Genomic DNA, 15,205 nt, shown 5'->3' with positions numbered 1-15,205 from the left:
CAGGGTCCACGTTAATTCTGTCTCCTCAATTCTCCCTTCCTTGTCATCTCCCACTGACCAACTGATGTCTCTGTTCTTTGTCTCTTACAGCTCCAGTTGCTGAGCAAGTGGGTGAGTAACTCAACTTCCTTTCCTCTGTTACAGAATGGGTCCATTATTCTAAAGAAGAGAGTAGAGGGAGAGGACAGAAAGGAGAAACATTTATAAATGATGTAAAATTCCCTATATTCAGAGTATGATTGTGACCAAATCCTGGTTTTTAAGGTTTCTCTGTAAAATTTTCTGAATGCACCCTGATCTCTTGATTAAATGCCTAAAAAATGTGTATATAACAAGAAGAAAGGACCAAACTTGCAAAATCATAGATATAGCTCTGCTGTGTTTTCCAATACCCCCAACACCATTCCCCTTTAGATGAAAACTATTTATTTTTTCTTCTCCTCAGAGAGAACCAAACAGGTACGGAAGGTTTCAAAGTGCAGAGTTTGCACCTAGATTTCCAACACAGATGTTAAAGTCTGAGGTTACCCTTCAGAGACAGAACAGTACAGAAGATAGGAGAATCAGCTCCAGTCAGTTTGCCCTAGCTTAAAACCATGCTTCATTCTTACCAACGAGACCTAAATTAGTCAATTATTTCTCAGGAACCCCAAATCTCCAATAGCCAGATGCAGATTTAATAACATGAATAGAATTCTCTGCTGCAGGATCTGGATATTCTTAATGGTTAGATACAGACTACAGCTTTTGTAGTTTTCTACTTGCCTATTTTTCAATCTGAGTATTGATACGGTATGTTTTTTTTCCATTGTGCTAGCCACATCTTGCCAGTTGCTCAGACTTCCCTTTTATTCCACTTGATCTTCTTCCTCTTTTCTTTTAATCCCCAAGCAGACCCCACAAAGGCAGTGATCACCTTGAAGCCTCCATGGGTCAGTGTATTCCAAGAAGAAGATGTAACCTTATTGTGTGAGGGACCCCATCTGCCTGGGGACACCTCTACACAGTGGTTTCTCAACGGCACAGCCATTAAGACCCTGACCCCCAGATACAGTATTAATCGTGCTACATTCAATGACAGTGGTGAATACAAGTGCCAGACAGGTCTCTCAATGCCAAGTGACCCTGTACAGCTAGAAATCCACAGTGGTAAGTATGGCATGGAACACGAGGGCTAGAAATCACAAGGTCTTCACTGGTGTTTTCTCCTTCCTGGATGCTGTGTGTGTGTGTGTGTGTGTGTGTGTTTGTGTGTCCTGATTTATCTGAGTATGCCTCTCAGCCCTATGTGTCTACCAGGTAAAACTCAAGATACTCAAAACATAACATTAGGGTTCTTAAATTGTGCCCCAACAACACCTCAACTAGGGCAGCTCTTAGGGTCTAAGTTTTAATCTTAGATACCCTACTAAGACTTTACTTTTCAAAATTATTTAGTTCTGTTGAAAAAAGTTATGCCTGCACACATAGTAAATAATAACTCAGGGAAATGAACAATCACATTTCCTTCCCACCCAAACCCCAAGTCCTACAGTTACCTTCCACAAAAATGAAGCTGTTAGTATATATACATTTGTTTTTAAAAGTGGTTGCTAGAATACTCCATATACTATCTTACACCTTACTTTTACCACTTAAAATACTTTGGCAGTCTGTTTATATCAATGGAAATCTACTTCCAACTTTTATAATTAACTTAACCATTTTATTAGTAAACTTCTACTGTGTTTCCATTCCTTTGCTTTTACAATCAATGCTTGCAGTAAACATCTTTATACACATAGTCTGGAGCACATTTCACAGTATACTGGTAATATAATATTCTGGACATGAAATTACTGTGAGACTTTGAGAATTAAAAACTTTGGTGAATAGAAGCAGAGAAAACAATTTCCACCCACTTAAATCTGTAAGAGGTTCCTACTTATCAAGAAATGGAGACTAGTATTTTTTCGGGCAAAATGTTTCATTATTCAGGACAAATCATTCAGTTGGGTGATTCAGATATTCAAAAGCAGTAAGTTAAAACTTCTTTGTAATTATTAATCAAAAGTTAATTCATATTGGAGGCAGAATTAGATTTATGTAGACAAGGTCGCTTTGGAGGAAATGTGCTTTAGCCAAGGAAATGTTGAGAAGGTCAGAGCTGCTACTGCTGCTGCTAAGTCGCTTCAGTCGTGTCTGACTCTGTGCGACCCCATAGACGGCAGCCACCAGGCTCCGCCGTCCCTGGGATTCTCCAGGCAAGAATACTGGAGTGGGTTGCCATTTCCTTCTCCAGTGCATGAAAGGGAAAAGTGAAAGTGAAGTCGCTCAGTCGTGTCCGACTCTTAGCGACCCCATGGACTGCAGCCTACCAGGCTCCTCCATCCATGGGATTTTCCAGGCAAGAGTACTGGAGTGGGGTGCCATTGCCTTCTCCGGAAGGTCAGAGCAAATGCTAGATATTCCTTATGCATCTCTTAAGACTCTGAGACTCGGTTCCTATGCTAGAGAGGTAAGGGACGCTGAAAGAACTGTTTTAACATGAGATTTTGTATAATTCAAGCAGAAGCAGAAACATTTCATAGTTAAAATAACAAAAGATGAGCTAGGGCTGGGAAGGGGCCATTTTCTTTGCTTCTGCACAGACTCTTTTTTTTTTTTTTGCACAGACTCTTGAACTTCAAGCACTGATGACTTATTGAGAAAAATATCTTTTATGTTATTTGTTACAGTATACTATATATCTTTTACATTATATTTTGGGCTTCCCTGATAGCTCAGTTGGTAAAGAATCCACCCGCAATGCGGGAGACCTGGGTTCCATCCCTGGGTTGGGAAGATCCCTTGCACAAGGGAAAGGCTACCCACTCCAGTATTCTGGCCTGGAGAATTCCATGGACTGTATAGTCCATGGGGTCACAGAGTCAGATATGACTGAGTGACTTTATATATATTATATACATTATATTTTAATGTAAAACTTTTATTGAAGTATATCATGTGTGCTTGCAAGCTAAGTCGCTTCAGTCATGTCCAACTCTTTGTGACCCTATTGATCATAGCCAGAACATTTTCAGAATCACAGAAATTCCCTCTTGCCGATTTCTTGTCACTACCCTCAACGCTGACTTCTAATACTGTGTATGTGCTCAGTTGCTCAGTCCAACATTCTTATACATGTCTTTTACTGTTGTTTTAGTCGCTAAGTTGTGTCTGATTCATGTGATTCTTTGTATATTCTGGATATATTAGGTAGCATTTTGGTCAAAATTTGTGTTAAATCTGGTATTGGTTCCTTGATGTGTGTTGAAAATTGCTTTGTGGCCTAGTATGTGTTCATTTTTTAATCACTGTTGCATATGTCTTTGCACAGGATGTGAATTTTCTTTTTTTAAGGTACATCATTCTATAAATCCTAAAATCAAGTCTATTAATTGTATCATTCAAGTATTTATATCTTTATTAGTAGTTTTGACAGTTTCTGATGGAAGCATGTTAAAATTTCCCACTGTGTGTGTGGATGCAGAAAGCAAAGATGTCTGTGTGTTTGGGCAGTGCAGTCTTTGAGCACCTTTTGGCTGGGAATGAAAATAAGGGAAGAAAGAATGTTCATTCTATTTAGAAACACTATGGCAGCATGCTGGACTGTAAAAACCATACACCATATAGCACGGAATATCTGCCTTCCATTCTTAGATAAGTTCTGGAGGGAGGAAAAGTACTATTCTCTCTTCTCCTCTTTGGTCCTTTAAGAACTTCATCCTCACTTAGGCAAGCCACCTGCCCCAAGGGAGATAAATAAAGTAGGCCTTTTGGGGTATGTATGGAGCTGTACATCAAAAGGGAGGGCCCATTTGATTTGGAGTTTGTTTTTACCAGCTATGTCACTGATTTGCACATATGTGAGTATTCCGATCAATTTAGAACCATACACACACACACACACACACACACACACTTAGATATGCTTGCCATTCTGTGTGTTTGTCTTAATATGTGTGATACCATTAACAAATTAGTCAGGAGTTAGGATGTATTAGTTTTTTATTGCTGTGTAACAAATTGCCATAAATTTAGCAGCCTAAAACACCATACATTTATTATCTTTCCATGGGTCAGGAGTCTTGGCACAGCTTGGTTGGTGCTCTTCTGAGGCTGCAGTCAGGGTGTTGACTGGGCTATGTTCCTCCCAGCAGCTCTTCCAACCTCCCATGATCATTGGCAGGATTCAGTTCCTTGTGGTTGTAGGATGAGGTCCCCGCCATTTTACTGGCTGTCAGCTGGAGGCCAGTCTCATTTCCTGAAGACCCCCTTCTTTGTGGCCCTCACACAGGCCCTCTCACAACATGTCAGCTCACTTCTTCAAGGTTGGCAGGAGTCTCCTGCAGTCCAGTCAGCTAAGACAACCTCATATAATGTAACATCATCATGGGAGTGGTATTTCAGAACCTTTGCCATACTCTGTTGGCTGGAAGTAAGTCATAGGTTCCAGCCATGAGCAAGAGTGTGACTCATTGGGGGCATTTTAAAATGCTGCCTACCACATAGAGTAAGCTGTTTTTGTCCCAACCAACTTCTGAGATCTGGAAAGAAAAAGCAAGAAGGGGCTGCTGGTAAAGGTTACTTTTCTTCCTAGCAAAGCTAAAGATATTTGAGGAACAGGAGATAGACCTTAAATTCAACAGATTTCTAAAGTTAGAATGTTACAAAGTGAAAAAAGAAAACCCACAGGGTCCAGCTTTGACTTTCTTGTACCTCTGCCACCACATAAACACATTTTGTGCCCACATTTTCCAGACTGGCTACTACTCCAGGTCTCTAGCAGAGTCTTCACAGAAGGGGACCCTCTGGTCTTGAGGTGTCATGGATGGAAGAATATGCTGATGTACAAAATGCTTTTCTACAAAGATGGCAAGCCCTTTAGGTTTTCTAATCAGGATTCTGAATTCACCATTCTGAAAGCCAACCTGAGTCACAATGGCATCTATCACTGCTCAGGCGAGAGAAGGCGTCGCTACACATCAGCAGGAGTATCTATCACTATAAAAGGTACTATATCTAAATAGTCATAGAGCTATTAGTTATAAGAACCAGAAGAACCATCACAAATTATCACTTCAATTTGTAAGTGAAGAAACTGAACTCCAGAGAAGTAAACTGCCTTATGAAGGCCACATAATGACCGGTGGCTGGGCTGGGAGCAAAACTGAGGTCTTCTGGGTCCCTGTCCATTGTTCTTTCCAGTATACCACAGTGCCCCATCACTAATTCCAGGAGCTAACGTCAAGGCAATGCCATGGTGAGAATCCACTTCACCCATTTTACTTTAGTTGCAAGAAATAGAAATGCACTCAAGGTAGGCAGGAAGATTATTAGAAAATAACTCAACGAAACTTCATAAAAATTCCATAGTGTGGAAGACATTAGGATGTGGTTATACTTTCCATCTATCTCCCAGGGACCACGTGGCCTCTCTGGTTCCACTTCCCTCTGAACATCTGCTAATTAAGCAGTTTCTTCTGTCCCAGTTTGCATGCGGCTCTTGATATAATTCTTTCATGGCCTTTTATCTTAGTACTTATAACCACTAGCAACTTCTGTGTCTGAAAAATAGTTCATTTCTATGGAAAAGAAATTATTGTCCCAGATTATCTCTTTCTCTCTTTTTGACTGCATGACACAACTTGAGGGATCTTACTTCCCTGACAGGGATCAAACCCTGCCCCCACTGAAGTGGAAACACTGAGTCCTAACCACTGGATCTCCAGGGAATTCCCCTCCAGATGATCTTTTGAGTCAGAAGCACAAGTAATGAGTCACTGAACTGGCTACCTGTGGGGGATGGGGTGTCAGTGTCCACTCCCAGTTAAACATTACCAGAGGGCATGGTCATATAATAAATGACATGGCTATTCGGTGAAGCATGAACTATGTAGAGGTATTCTCCCCAGAAGAATATGATCAAGCTGGTAACTGCAAGTATGTCTATGAGGAAATCCTAAGAATACCTCTCTGCTGGAAGTGGGGAAACTCTGTCTTATAGATGTATTCTCTAGGGACAGGTTTCCCAAAAGGGGTGGGAGTATATCTTCTGTTAAAAAACAAACAAAAGAACCTTGACACTGATGCAGGCCACCCTATCCATATCAACTTTTTCTTCAGAGCTATTTCCAGCCCCAGTGCTGAGAATATCCTTCTCATCCCCTCACCAAGAGGGGAATCTCGTCAACCTGAGCTGTGAAACAAAGTTGCCCTCACAGAAGCCTGGTCTGCAGCTTTACTTCTCCTTCTATGCGGGAAACAAGACCCTAATGAGCAGGGCCACATCCTCTGAATACCAGACATTCATTGCTAAAAAAGAAGACCCCGGGTTATACTGGTGTGAAGCTGCCACAGAAGATGGGAATCTTATCAAGCGCAGCCCTGAGCTGGAGCTTCCAGTGCTTGGTGAGTACGAACGAGGGGAACTGACTGATACACAAGGAGACATACCCGTCTCTCCTCTGGGACTGAGGTCTCATGACACCTTTTTCACAGCCCAGCCAGGAAAAAACCATGAACAGGTCTTTGCACTCTTGATTCAAAACTTCACTGTTCTCCTCATAAACTTCCTTAAATTTCCTTTCCTTTCTCTTTCTTCTCTTTCCTTCCTCCATTTATTTCCTCCCTTCTTTTCCTTTCTCTGTATTTTCTCCTGCCTTCTCTCTCTCCCTCTTCTCTCTTCCTCCTTTTTTCCCTCCCTCTTTCACCAATAATCTAATAAAAAATATATTGAATTCTTCCTATCTATTTTATAGGTATGGGGATATAAAGACACTGGTGTACAGTTTTTTACCTCAGAGAGTTCACATGGTAGATTGGTGAGACAGGGGTTTTGTGGATTGCACATGAATACTTACCTGCCCAAGTGTCTACGTATGGCTGAGGTAGAGGGAATATGAGCTCCAGAACAAAGACTCTTTGGGGAAAAAAGTTTATCTTCAAACTAAATTCTAATCTTTAAATGGCACAGATAGCACTTGTCACTGAAACTAGGAAGTGCACTGGCAAGGCCCTGGCAGTTAGGCTCTTACGAGGAGCATGCCCCCTGTCCATAACCACAGAGCCCAGCTCGAGCTACCATCAGCTCCTTCCTGCCCCCCAAACCCCCGGTGTCTCCCTCAGGCACAGACATAGCAGGTCTCAGCCAACCTTCTCTTCCAGACATAACTCAGCCAGATCCCTCTGGTTTCTAAATAGCATTTATCCTCTGTCATTTTCTTTTACAGGCCTCCAGTCAACAACTCCTGTCTGGTTTCATTTTCTTTTTTATCTGGCAGTGGGGATAATGTTTTTGGTGGACAGTGTTTTATGTATTGTAATACATAAGGAACTACAAAGAAAGAAAATCTGGAATTTAGAAATCTATTTGGACTCTTTGGACTCTGGTCATGGGAAGAAGGTACCTCCTACCTTCAAAAACATAGATAATTAAAAGAAAGCGGAAACATCAGAAACAAGAAGAACAACTGCAAGAAAGGACACATCAGGAGAGGCCCTGAGAGGGTGGACTGTGGCAGTCATGCCATGGGCGCCCATAGGTCCAGAAGCCCCTCCCCCTCTTCTCTCTGTAAGCACGGGGCACAAACATCCAAACGTTGATAGACATGAGAACTGTGACTCCCATGGCACCTAACTCTTAAATAAAGCAAATAAATGAGGTTGACTTCAATGAAAACTTGGTAACAAGGATGATTTGAAGTGAGACTTACTCTAAAGAAAAAGTTTTTTTAAACTTGGAAGTCAAGTCTAACCTGATTATCCTATTAAAATAATAAATTGTTATCAAATTATTATTTATAAGCAATAATTTATTTACATAGACAGAGTGGAAAAGTAAGTGTATATGTAAGAGATTAAGATAGAGAAAGAGAGAGAGGGGGAGAATATGAGGGAGACAAGGCAGAATAGTATAAACAAAAAAATGAAGAACTGTAACCCACAAATGAATCTGGGTGACTGAGAATGAGAGAGTTCATACTTCTTGGTGGTCTGGGTGGTCCCTTGATGACTTTTGTGTATTGCATACACCTCAAAGAAATACAAGGAAGTAACTCATGATGAAAAATGGGTGTATCGCTTTTGGCCTTTCCTTTGAGGTTTCTCATAACCTCTCTGTGATCAGAGACTGGCGAATTGAAGCAGATGGAAGAGCACCATAGCCCCCTGCTTCCTTAGTCTGTGGACAATGAGAATGTCCTTCTCCCCTTCATCTTAAAGAAAAAAGTACAGTAATTGTCATCTCAACAGAAATATAACTCCAACAGTTGTATTAAAAGAAATGGTCACAGATCATCATAGGAACCTTATTGATTACCCATATTTGGTTTTATGGACTGCAGAAACAGAAATTAGAATTGCAGACAATTAGTTCCATAGGAAAGATGCCCACAGGCCCTCTCTGGAGAGACTGTCTGTAGAGACTCCAGCCTGAGGAATTGGGAATTGAAGCAGGAAGTGACAGTCACACTCAGAAGAGACAGTTATATTCTACCCTCACTAGGTGGATGGAATTTCAGGAATATGGCTCCCCAGGGACGGAAAATTAGGGGCAGACATGGATACAGGCCTGGCGGAAATTGTAATAAAGCCAATCGTTAACATATCTGGAAGTACCTCCTTCTTCCCCATGCTTTTCTTTTGTGCTTCCTATCCAGAGTTTTCCACGCTTGTATCTTTACCACAGTATTTTCTCATATGTACTTTAGTATACTTTAAAAATCGGTCTGATTCAGTTAGTTTCTTGATTGAACAACCTGTACCTCCATGTATGCTCATTTCTAGTGTATAGCTGGACCAGAAATAGGCTCTTGGGATCCCCAAATGGAGGCACACGTGCCTGGTCCCCAAGCCTTGGTGATGGGTCTGGTCAAGGTCTGATACCACCTTCCCCTTTCTCCAGGAGGGTGTACAGCCCTACACTTTCCCTACAGGGGTTGAGTGCCATCTTCCTAGCACTTGCCCTATCTCTCTAAGGGCTCAGTCCTCTTTATTTTTATTCCATCCAGTGTGCAAACACGCAGAAATCATTGGATCCTACTGGAGAGAGAGGCCCAAAGGACCCAGATCCCTTCTTTGTTCACCATCCTCCACCTTTGGTTAAAGCCTATGTATGTGGGGACTAGGTAACCATGGGAAGGAAAGTGAAAGATTCTCTAGGTCTGCTCTAGAGACAAATCAACAGGTACTCTAGAGACAAATCAACAGGTGCTCTAGAGACAAATCAACAGGTACCCACAGGGAAACTTGACCTCATGGTCTCATATTTTGAATCACTAAATTCAGTTTGTTTGAAGACAAGACACAAAGACAAATACACCGATCAACTTGAATCTTCACACCAGTTTTCAGTTTGCAGGGAGAGGCACAGCTGAAAAAAGTCAAGAGATGGTTGCTGACTCCAGCCTCTGGAGCATGCATGATCACTGGAAAGGAGCCACTCTGTTTCCTGTGGTTTGTGTGCCACCATGCAGTCTCATGCCCCTCTGTACACTCTAGCTGTTTCCCGTAGGCAGTTCTCCAAAATGCCTCTGATTCTTAAAGGTTCCTCTGCTGCGTGAATTAGCATCCAGGGACAGCCAGAAGTGCTTTTGTAATAGCTGACATCAGCTTTTACTTACTGGAGGATATGGGAAGTATGTTTTACCAATCCCCTTCAGAAAGTGCATTGAAAACCAAGTTTAGGCTCCAGATGACGTGCAACCACCAATTCATTTGGCCACCATCTTGTCAACTAATAATAATTTAATGCATGGATACATGTTCAAGATTTATAATCAGATGTATCTTGGTAAACAAACCTAAGTGGTCTTTTACCACCTATAAGAACAAAAATTCTAGTAATTTTACTTCAATCTTTCAGAACTTAATATCATCAGTTCAGTTCAGTCGCTCAGTCGTGTCCTACTCTTTGCGACCCCGTGAACTGCAGCACGCCAGGTCTCCCTGTCCAAAACCAACTCCCGGAGTCCACCCAAACCCATGTCCATGGGTTAGTTAATATCAGGACAAATCAAAATCTTACATGTTTTTAACCCAATGCTTTTTTCAGAATAGCTAAGACTATTTATTGAACATTTAGTATCACATTATCTATTTGTAATAATTTTCTTTTGTTTTTGAATATATACTCAAATCCAAAATGTACAAAAAACACATAGCTAAAAATCTCCTTCCATCTCAGACTCTGAGCCCTTTGTCTTAGTCTGTTTGCATTATTATAAAAGAATACCACAGGCTGGGTCACTTGTAGATAGCAGAATTTACTTCTCATAGATCAGGAGGCTGGGAAATCCAAGATTAAGGTGCTTATAGATTTGGTAAGAGCCCAAATCCTGATCTACAGATGACTATCTTCTTTCTGTGTCCTCATATACAGAGGGGTGAGGGAGCTGTCTGGGGTCTCTTTTATAAGGGCACTAATAACCACCCATGAGGACTCCACCATCATAACTCAATCACCCCTCACCCACAGCCCCACCTCCTATTACCATCCATCACATTGGGAATTAGATTTCAACATATGAATTTGGGAAGAAACATGAATACTCAGTCCATAGCACCTTCTAATGTCCTTTCCAAAGATAATTACCATTGGTTGTTTTCTGTCATCTCAGAGATTTTTATGCTTTCATAGGCAAATGAAAGAAGGCATCCTTTCCTCTATCTCCCTTTGTAAACAAATGTTAGCATAATATACACACCATTGCACCTGGCCTTTTTCAAATAACTTATTAGGAGCAGCACTAGCTCCAGAGCTCCTTGGAGGGTCCATCAAAGCCTACATTGCAATCTGATTTCTTCTTCTGCCCAATCCTATGTCCTCATTCTTCCTTTCATAAGGGCTCATCCCTAATAATCATCTTGTACCCCAAACACTGTCTCAGCCTCTGTTTCCAGAAAGTCCAACCTGAGCAGTTTATAAGTCGCTACAACAATTGTAAAGCCTCTGGAGTCTCATAAGACATTCAAATAACATGTTTATGGACACACTTCTTGTAACAGAGAACAAAACATTAAAAATAATTGCACCACACCTCCATTTTGGACAGAAGAATAAGCTTGATATTCCTGTGAATGTTCTTGGTTTAACACCTTATCAAATTGAATTTTTTGAGCTGTCTTATGATGCAAAAATGTTGTCTCTCCCTCTAGCTGTAAGCAAGAGAATATTTTTATTTTTTTCTGATTGTACTTTAATGAGTTACACAGCCTTGCCTTTTAAAGTCAGGGTTTAGAATTTCACTAGTTAACATTAGATACAAAACGCAAGCCTGGGGACATCCCTGATGGAGCAGTGGATAAGAATCCTCCTGCCAGTGAAGGGACATGGGTTTGATCCCTGGTCGTGGATTCTACATGCTGCGGAGCAACCCAGTGCCACAATTATTGAGCTTGTGCTCTAGAGCCCAGGAGCTGCAACTAATGAGCTAATGGGCTGCAACAACTGAAACCTGTGCACCTAAAGCCTGTGCCCTGCAACAAGAAAAGCCACCACAATGAGAAGCTCTCGCACTGTACGGAAGGGTAGCCCCTACTCACCACAACTAGAGAAAGCCCTCACAAAGCAACGAAGACCCAGTGCAGCCAAAAATAAATAAAGTAAATTAATTAAAAAGAAATGTAAGCCTACTATTTTTATTTGCAGACTCAAGAAATGGGTCAATATGATTTTATTCAATACTGGTAAAACAAGTACTGTACAGCATTTTATTCTACAGTCACCACCACTCCCTATTGTCATACATATGGATTGCTTTCCCACCAGCATAGGTGTCCTCGAAGGCTGTATGAACTCACAGGGATATATAAAGATGTCCTAACAGGTACCTTGGCAATGATAGTTTAAGAGACTCATCCCCCAATCATCAATTTCTATACGCACCCTTTCATTACATTTGTGCAGCCTAAGAACATGCCTGCTGTAAATGCTGAAGCTGGTTCAACCTTTTCCAGCTCCTTTTTCCTACTCATCCTTCTCCCAGTTTACAAAAGAAAGGCGTATCTCTCACCTATCCCAAATCATGATACACTACCCCGGGGATTAAAAACAAAAAATCTCCAAGTATACCAAAGAGACAAAGGAACTATTATACAAACCAGAGGTAATTTTCATCTTTCTCTGTCTTACACTTATGGGTGTTAGGTGCCAAGTCAGGTATTCAAAACCACTGTTAGCCCATGTTGAGATGTTTTGAATCCTAGTATACTGTAGAGAGGTAGGGCAAATTTCACAATTTTTATTCGAAGACCTTGCTTCCTTGCATTATTATTAAAAAAAAAAAAAAAGCTTGGCTCTGAGGCAAAAGTCCTCTGAGAGCAAGGCAAAGCAAGTTTAAGTAAGAAATATTTGATAACAACCTTGTGCATGCGTAGTCGCGCAGTTGTGTCTGACTCTGCAACCCCATAGACTGTAACCCACTAGGTTCCTCTGTCCACAGAGTTTTCCAGGCAAGAATACTGGAGTGGGTTGCCATTTCCTACCCAAGGGGATCTTCCCAAACTTGGAGATGAAACCCAAATCTCTTGCATCTGCTGCACTGGCAAGTGAATTCTTTACTACCTGATAACAACTGCAAATTATCTCATCTAGGACAAGAAACATGCACAGCCTATACCTAATCTATCCATCTATGAATTAGGCTGTATTAGACTCTATAACATAACCTGGGGGTTCAAACAACTCCAAAATCCCAGCACCTTATACCAATAAAGTTTTGTTGTTCATATTTACTCTAGGGTCAACTGAGAGGGAGGGAGAAGGCCAGTTGTTTGTGCCAGAATGAAAAAGAGTTCTGGAACATCTCAAACCAGGAATTAAATGCTCCAGCCCAGAAGTGACAACCAACACTTCAACTTCCAATGCTCGTGTCAGAACTTTGTGTTACACCCAACCACAAAGAGGATGTGAAATCCTAAAGTAAGCGAAAACAAGGAGCTGGAAATATTTTGACAACAGCATAAATGCAATCACAAAGAGTATTTAAGCTATGCCAAAAGCATGCTGGGAAATACCAACTAATTTCAAAACAGCAGTCTCCCTGCATCATCTCCATCCTCAGTAAAGGGAAGGGGTTGATCTCATTCATCATGACTCAGTCTTGTTTCTTAGTTGAATAGTTGGCATGATTTAAAAAACTTGAAAAGTCTTTTACTTCTAACAGAGTCAACATTATATCTTCAAGTAAAATAAGTGGGTAGTGCGTCCTCAGTCATGTCCAACTCTACAACACCATGGACTGTAGTCCGCCAGGTTCCTCTATCCATGGGATTCTCCAGGCGAGAATACTGGAGTGGGCTGCCCTGCCCTTCTCCAGGGGACCTTCCCAACACAGGGATCGAACCCTGGTCTCCTGCACTGCAGGTGGATTCTTTACCACTGGGCCGTTGGAGAAGTTGAAGGCAAATTGGTATTTTACATCTTCCTGAGCAATTTAGAAGAGATTGTTTCATTAATTTTTACTATTAAAATAAAAAATAGCAGTACTGTAACAGAGCAGAAAGAGCACAGCCCTTAGCAGGTAGCATTGCTGTGCTTCATTACTCTGCACCCTGTTACTAGGTAACAGGTCCTGCTCAGCTATTGGTCAGCACCACAGTGGGCCCTGCCCGCCGGTAACTGTCAATGAGTGACCACTGGGGAAGTGATTCAGTCCAGGGTCTGTGGTGTGGTGGTCATTAGGTAGAGAGTGAGGTAAGAAGCAGATGCAGTTCTTCTCCTGGAGGCCCTCCAGTTTACCCAGCCTTGGACCAGCAGATGAGCTGGAGGGCCCAGGGAGCAGACTGGGGATTACGTCCTGCAGGGCTCCAGAGCCCTCACTAAGGCCCTCCACTAGCCATGGCCCAGGACTTGAGAAGCAGTGAACCTCTCCCCCATCCCTGTCTCTGTGACCCACTAGCAGTGGCTGTCTATATGAGTCACAGTCTGTGAGACCTGGTCTCCCCATTTGCACGGCCTGAGGAGACTGAGGGCCAGTTGGGTTGGATGCCTGGCTCCCTCAGGGATGACAGCTGGGCAGGACATGGGAACCTGGCCCTGAAGGAGCTGCCAACTGAGATCTGCCTCCTCTTAGCCAGGACTGGGGCCTTGGAGGGTAAAAGTTGTGCCTTGGGACTTTGCCCTTTCTCGTCAGGACAGAGAATAACATTCATCTGGTAGAGATTTACAGGAACATCATTACCTGACCACAACCTGACCTTGAGAACAGAGGATCTGACACCCAGAAGTCTGCAACAGCTAACCATGCCCATCACTCACCTTTTGATTTGAAAGGGACATGCTAAAAGCTTTCAGTAACTTTGGGGTTCTTAGGGCATGAGCCACCCATCTGCTTGTATGAATCTGAAATAAACCTTTCTCTGTTCCAGACTCATGTTTAGTATTGATGGGCCTCACTGTGCATGGGGCACACAGATGTGTGATTTCAGTAACAATTTATGGTGACTGGGGCAGGATATCTGTGTCCATGGCAAGTTGACTCTGGCCAGGGGCAGCCCCTTTCCAACTACCCAGCAGCTGCTGGAGTTCATTTTGCTCTGGGGAAATGAAAGGGACTCTCCCTTACAGGCACCAGCTGCCCCAAGGCACAAGGCTGTTTGGAGCAAAGAAACATCCAGAGCTATGGTCCACCTTTGGTGTCACCTTGCGCAAGCTAGGAATTCTGTCCACTCCATTTGGGCTATTTCCTTTGCAGAAAGTGAGCCATTTTGGGTCTGTTCTCTTTTGAGAGCTGGACTACCCTGGAGACCTCTGGTAATGGAAGAGGAATTTTAGACTCACGTTCTCTGATTATCTGTCTGTGTGACTGTAGCTTCTTTGTTGTGTTTTTGTGTGTATCATTTTGGGGTGGGCCACTCTGGTTTGTCCTTCTGTGCGTGGGACCACGTTTGTTATCTGCATGTTGTATGTTTGTGAATCAGGATTTTCACTGGTTAGTTGAGATGTCTTTGAATAATGGAGCTTGCATGTGATGACACCAGGTATCCTTCCCTATCGAGCTGAGTTTCACCTGTGGTGGAACATTGGTTGGGATATTCCCTTTGCAATGGGTGGAAGTCTCCTTTTTTTGGTGCTAGGGAACTGTGAACCTTAGAGACCATTTTGCACTGCATTTGTTTGTTTGGTATTTGATAACACCTGGTATTTGATAATAATCAGAACTCTATTCCACCTTATAGTCCC

The 15,205-nt window shown here is 42.2% G+C and overlaps 1 protein-coding gene and 1 long non-coding RNA gene across 2 annotated transcripts in view; both read left to right on the top strand.

Annotated features, from left to right (window-relative positions):
• Positions 1–7,702, top strand: part of FCGR1A (Fc gamma receptor Ia) — a 47,448-nt gene extending 39,746 nt beyond the window's left edge. The window contains 6 exon segments of the mRNA XM_081487901.1: positions 91–111; positions 895–1,149; positions 4,783–5,034; positions 6,148–6,432; positions 7,254–7,452; positions 7,454–7,702. Of these exon segments, the coding sequence (XP_081344027.1) occupies positions 91–111; positions 895–1,149; positions 4,783–5,034; positions 6,148–6,432; positions 7,254–7,452; positions 7,454–7,526 (1,085 nt within the window). The 3' untranslated portion in view covers positions 7,527–7,702.
• Positions 7,703–13,632: 5,930 nt separating this feature from the next.
• On the top strand, positions 13,633–14,395 carry LOC145505534 (uncharacterized). Its single transcript, XR_014053096.1, has 2 exons — positions 13,633–13,717; positions 14,157–14,395. It is a non-coding gene; the product is annotated as an uncharacterized LOC145505534 (long non-coding RNA).
• The last annotated feature ends 810 nt before the right edge of the window (positions 14,396–15,205 follow it).

The sequence above is a fragment of the Giraffa tippelskirchi genome, chromosome 5 (assembly GCF_054371585.1).
Source record: "Giraffa tippelskirchi isolate mGirTip1 chromosome 5, T2T-mGirTip1v1.2.pri, whole genome shotgun sequence".
Taxonomy (NCBI): Eukaryota; Metazoa; Chordata; class Mammalia; order Artiodactyla; family Giraffidae; genus Giraffa; species Giraffa tippelskirchi.
This window is presented reverse-complemented; position numbering and strand designations above follow the sequence as displayed.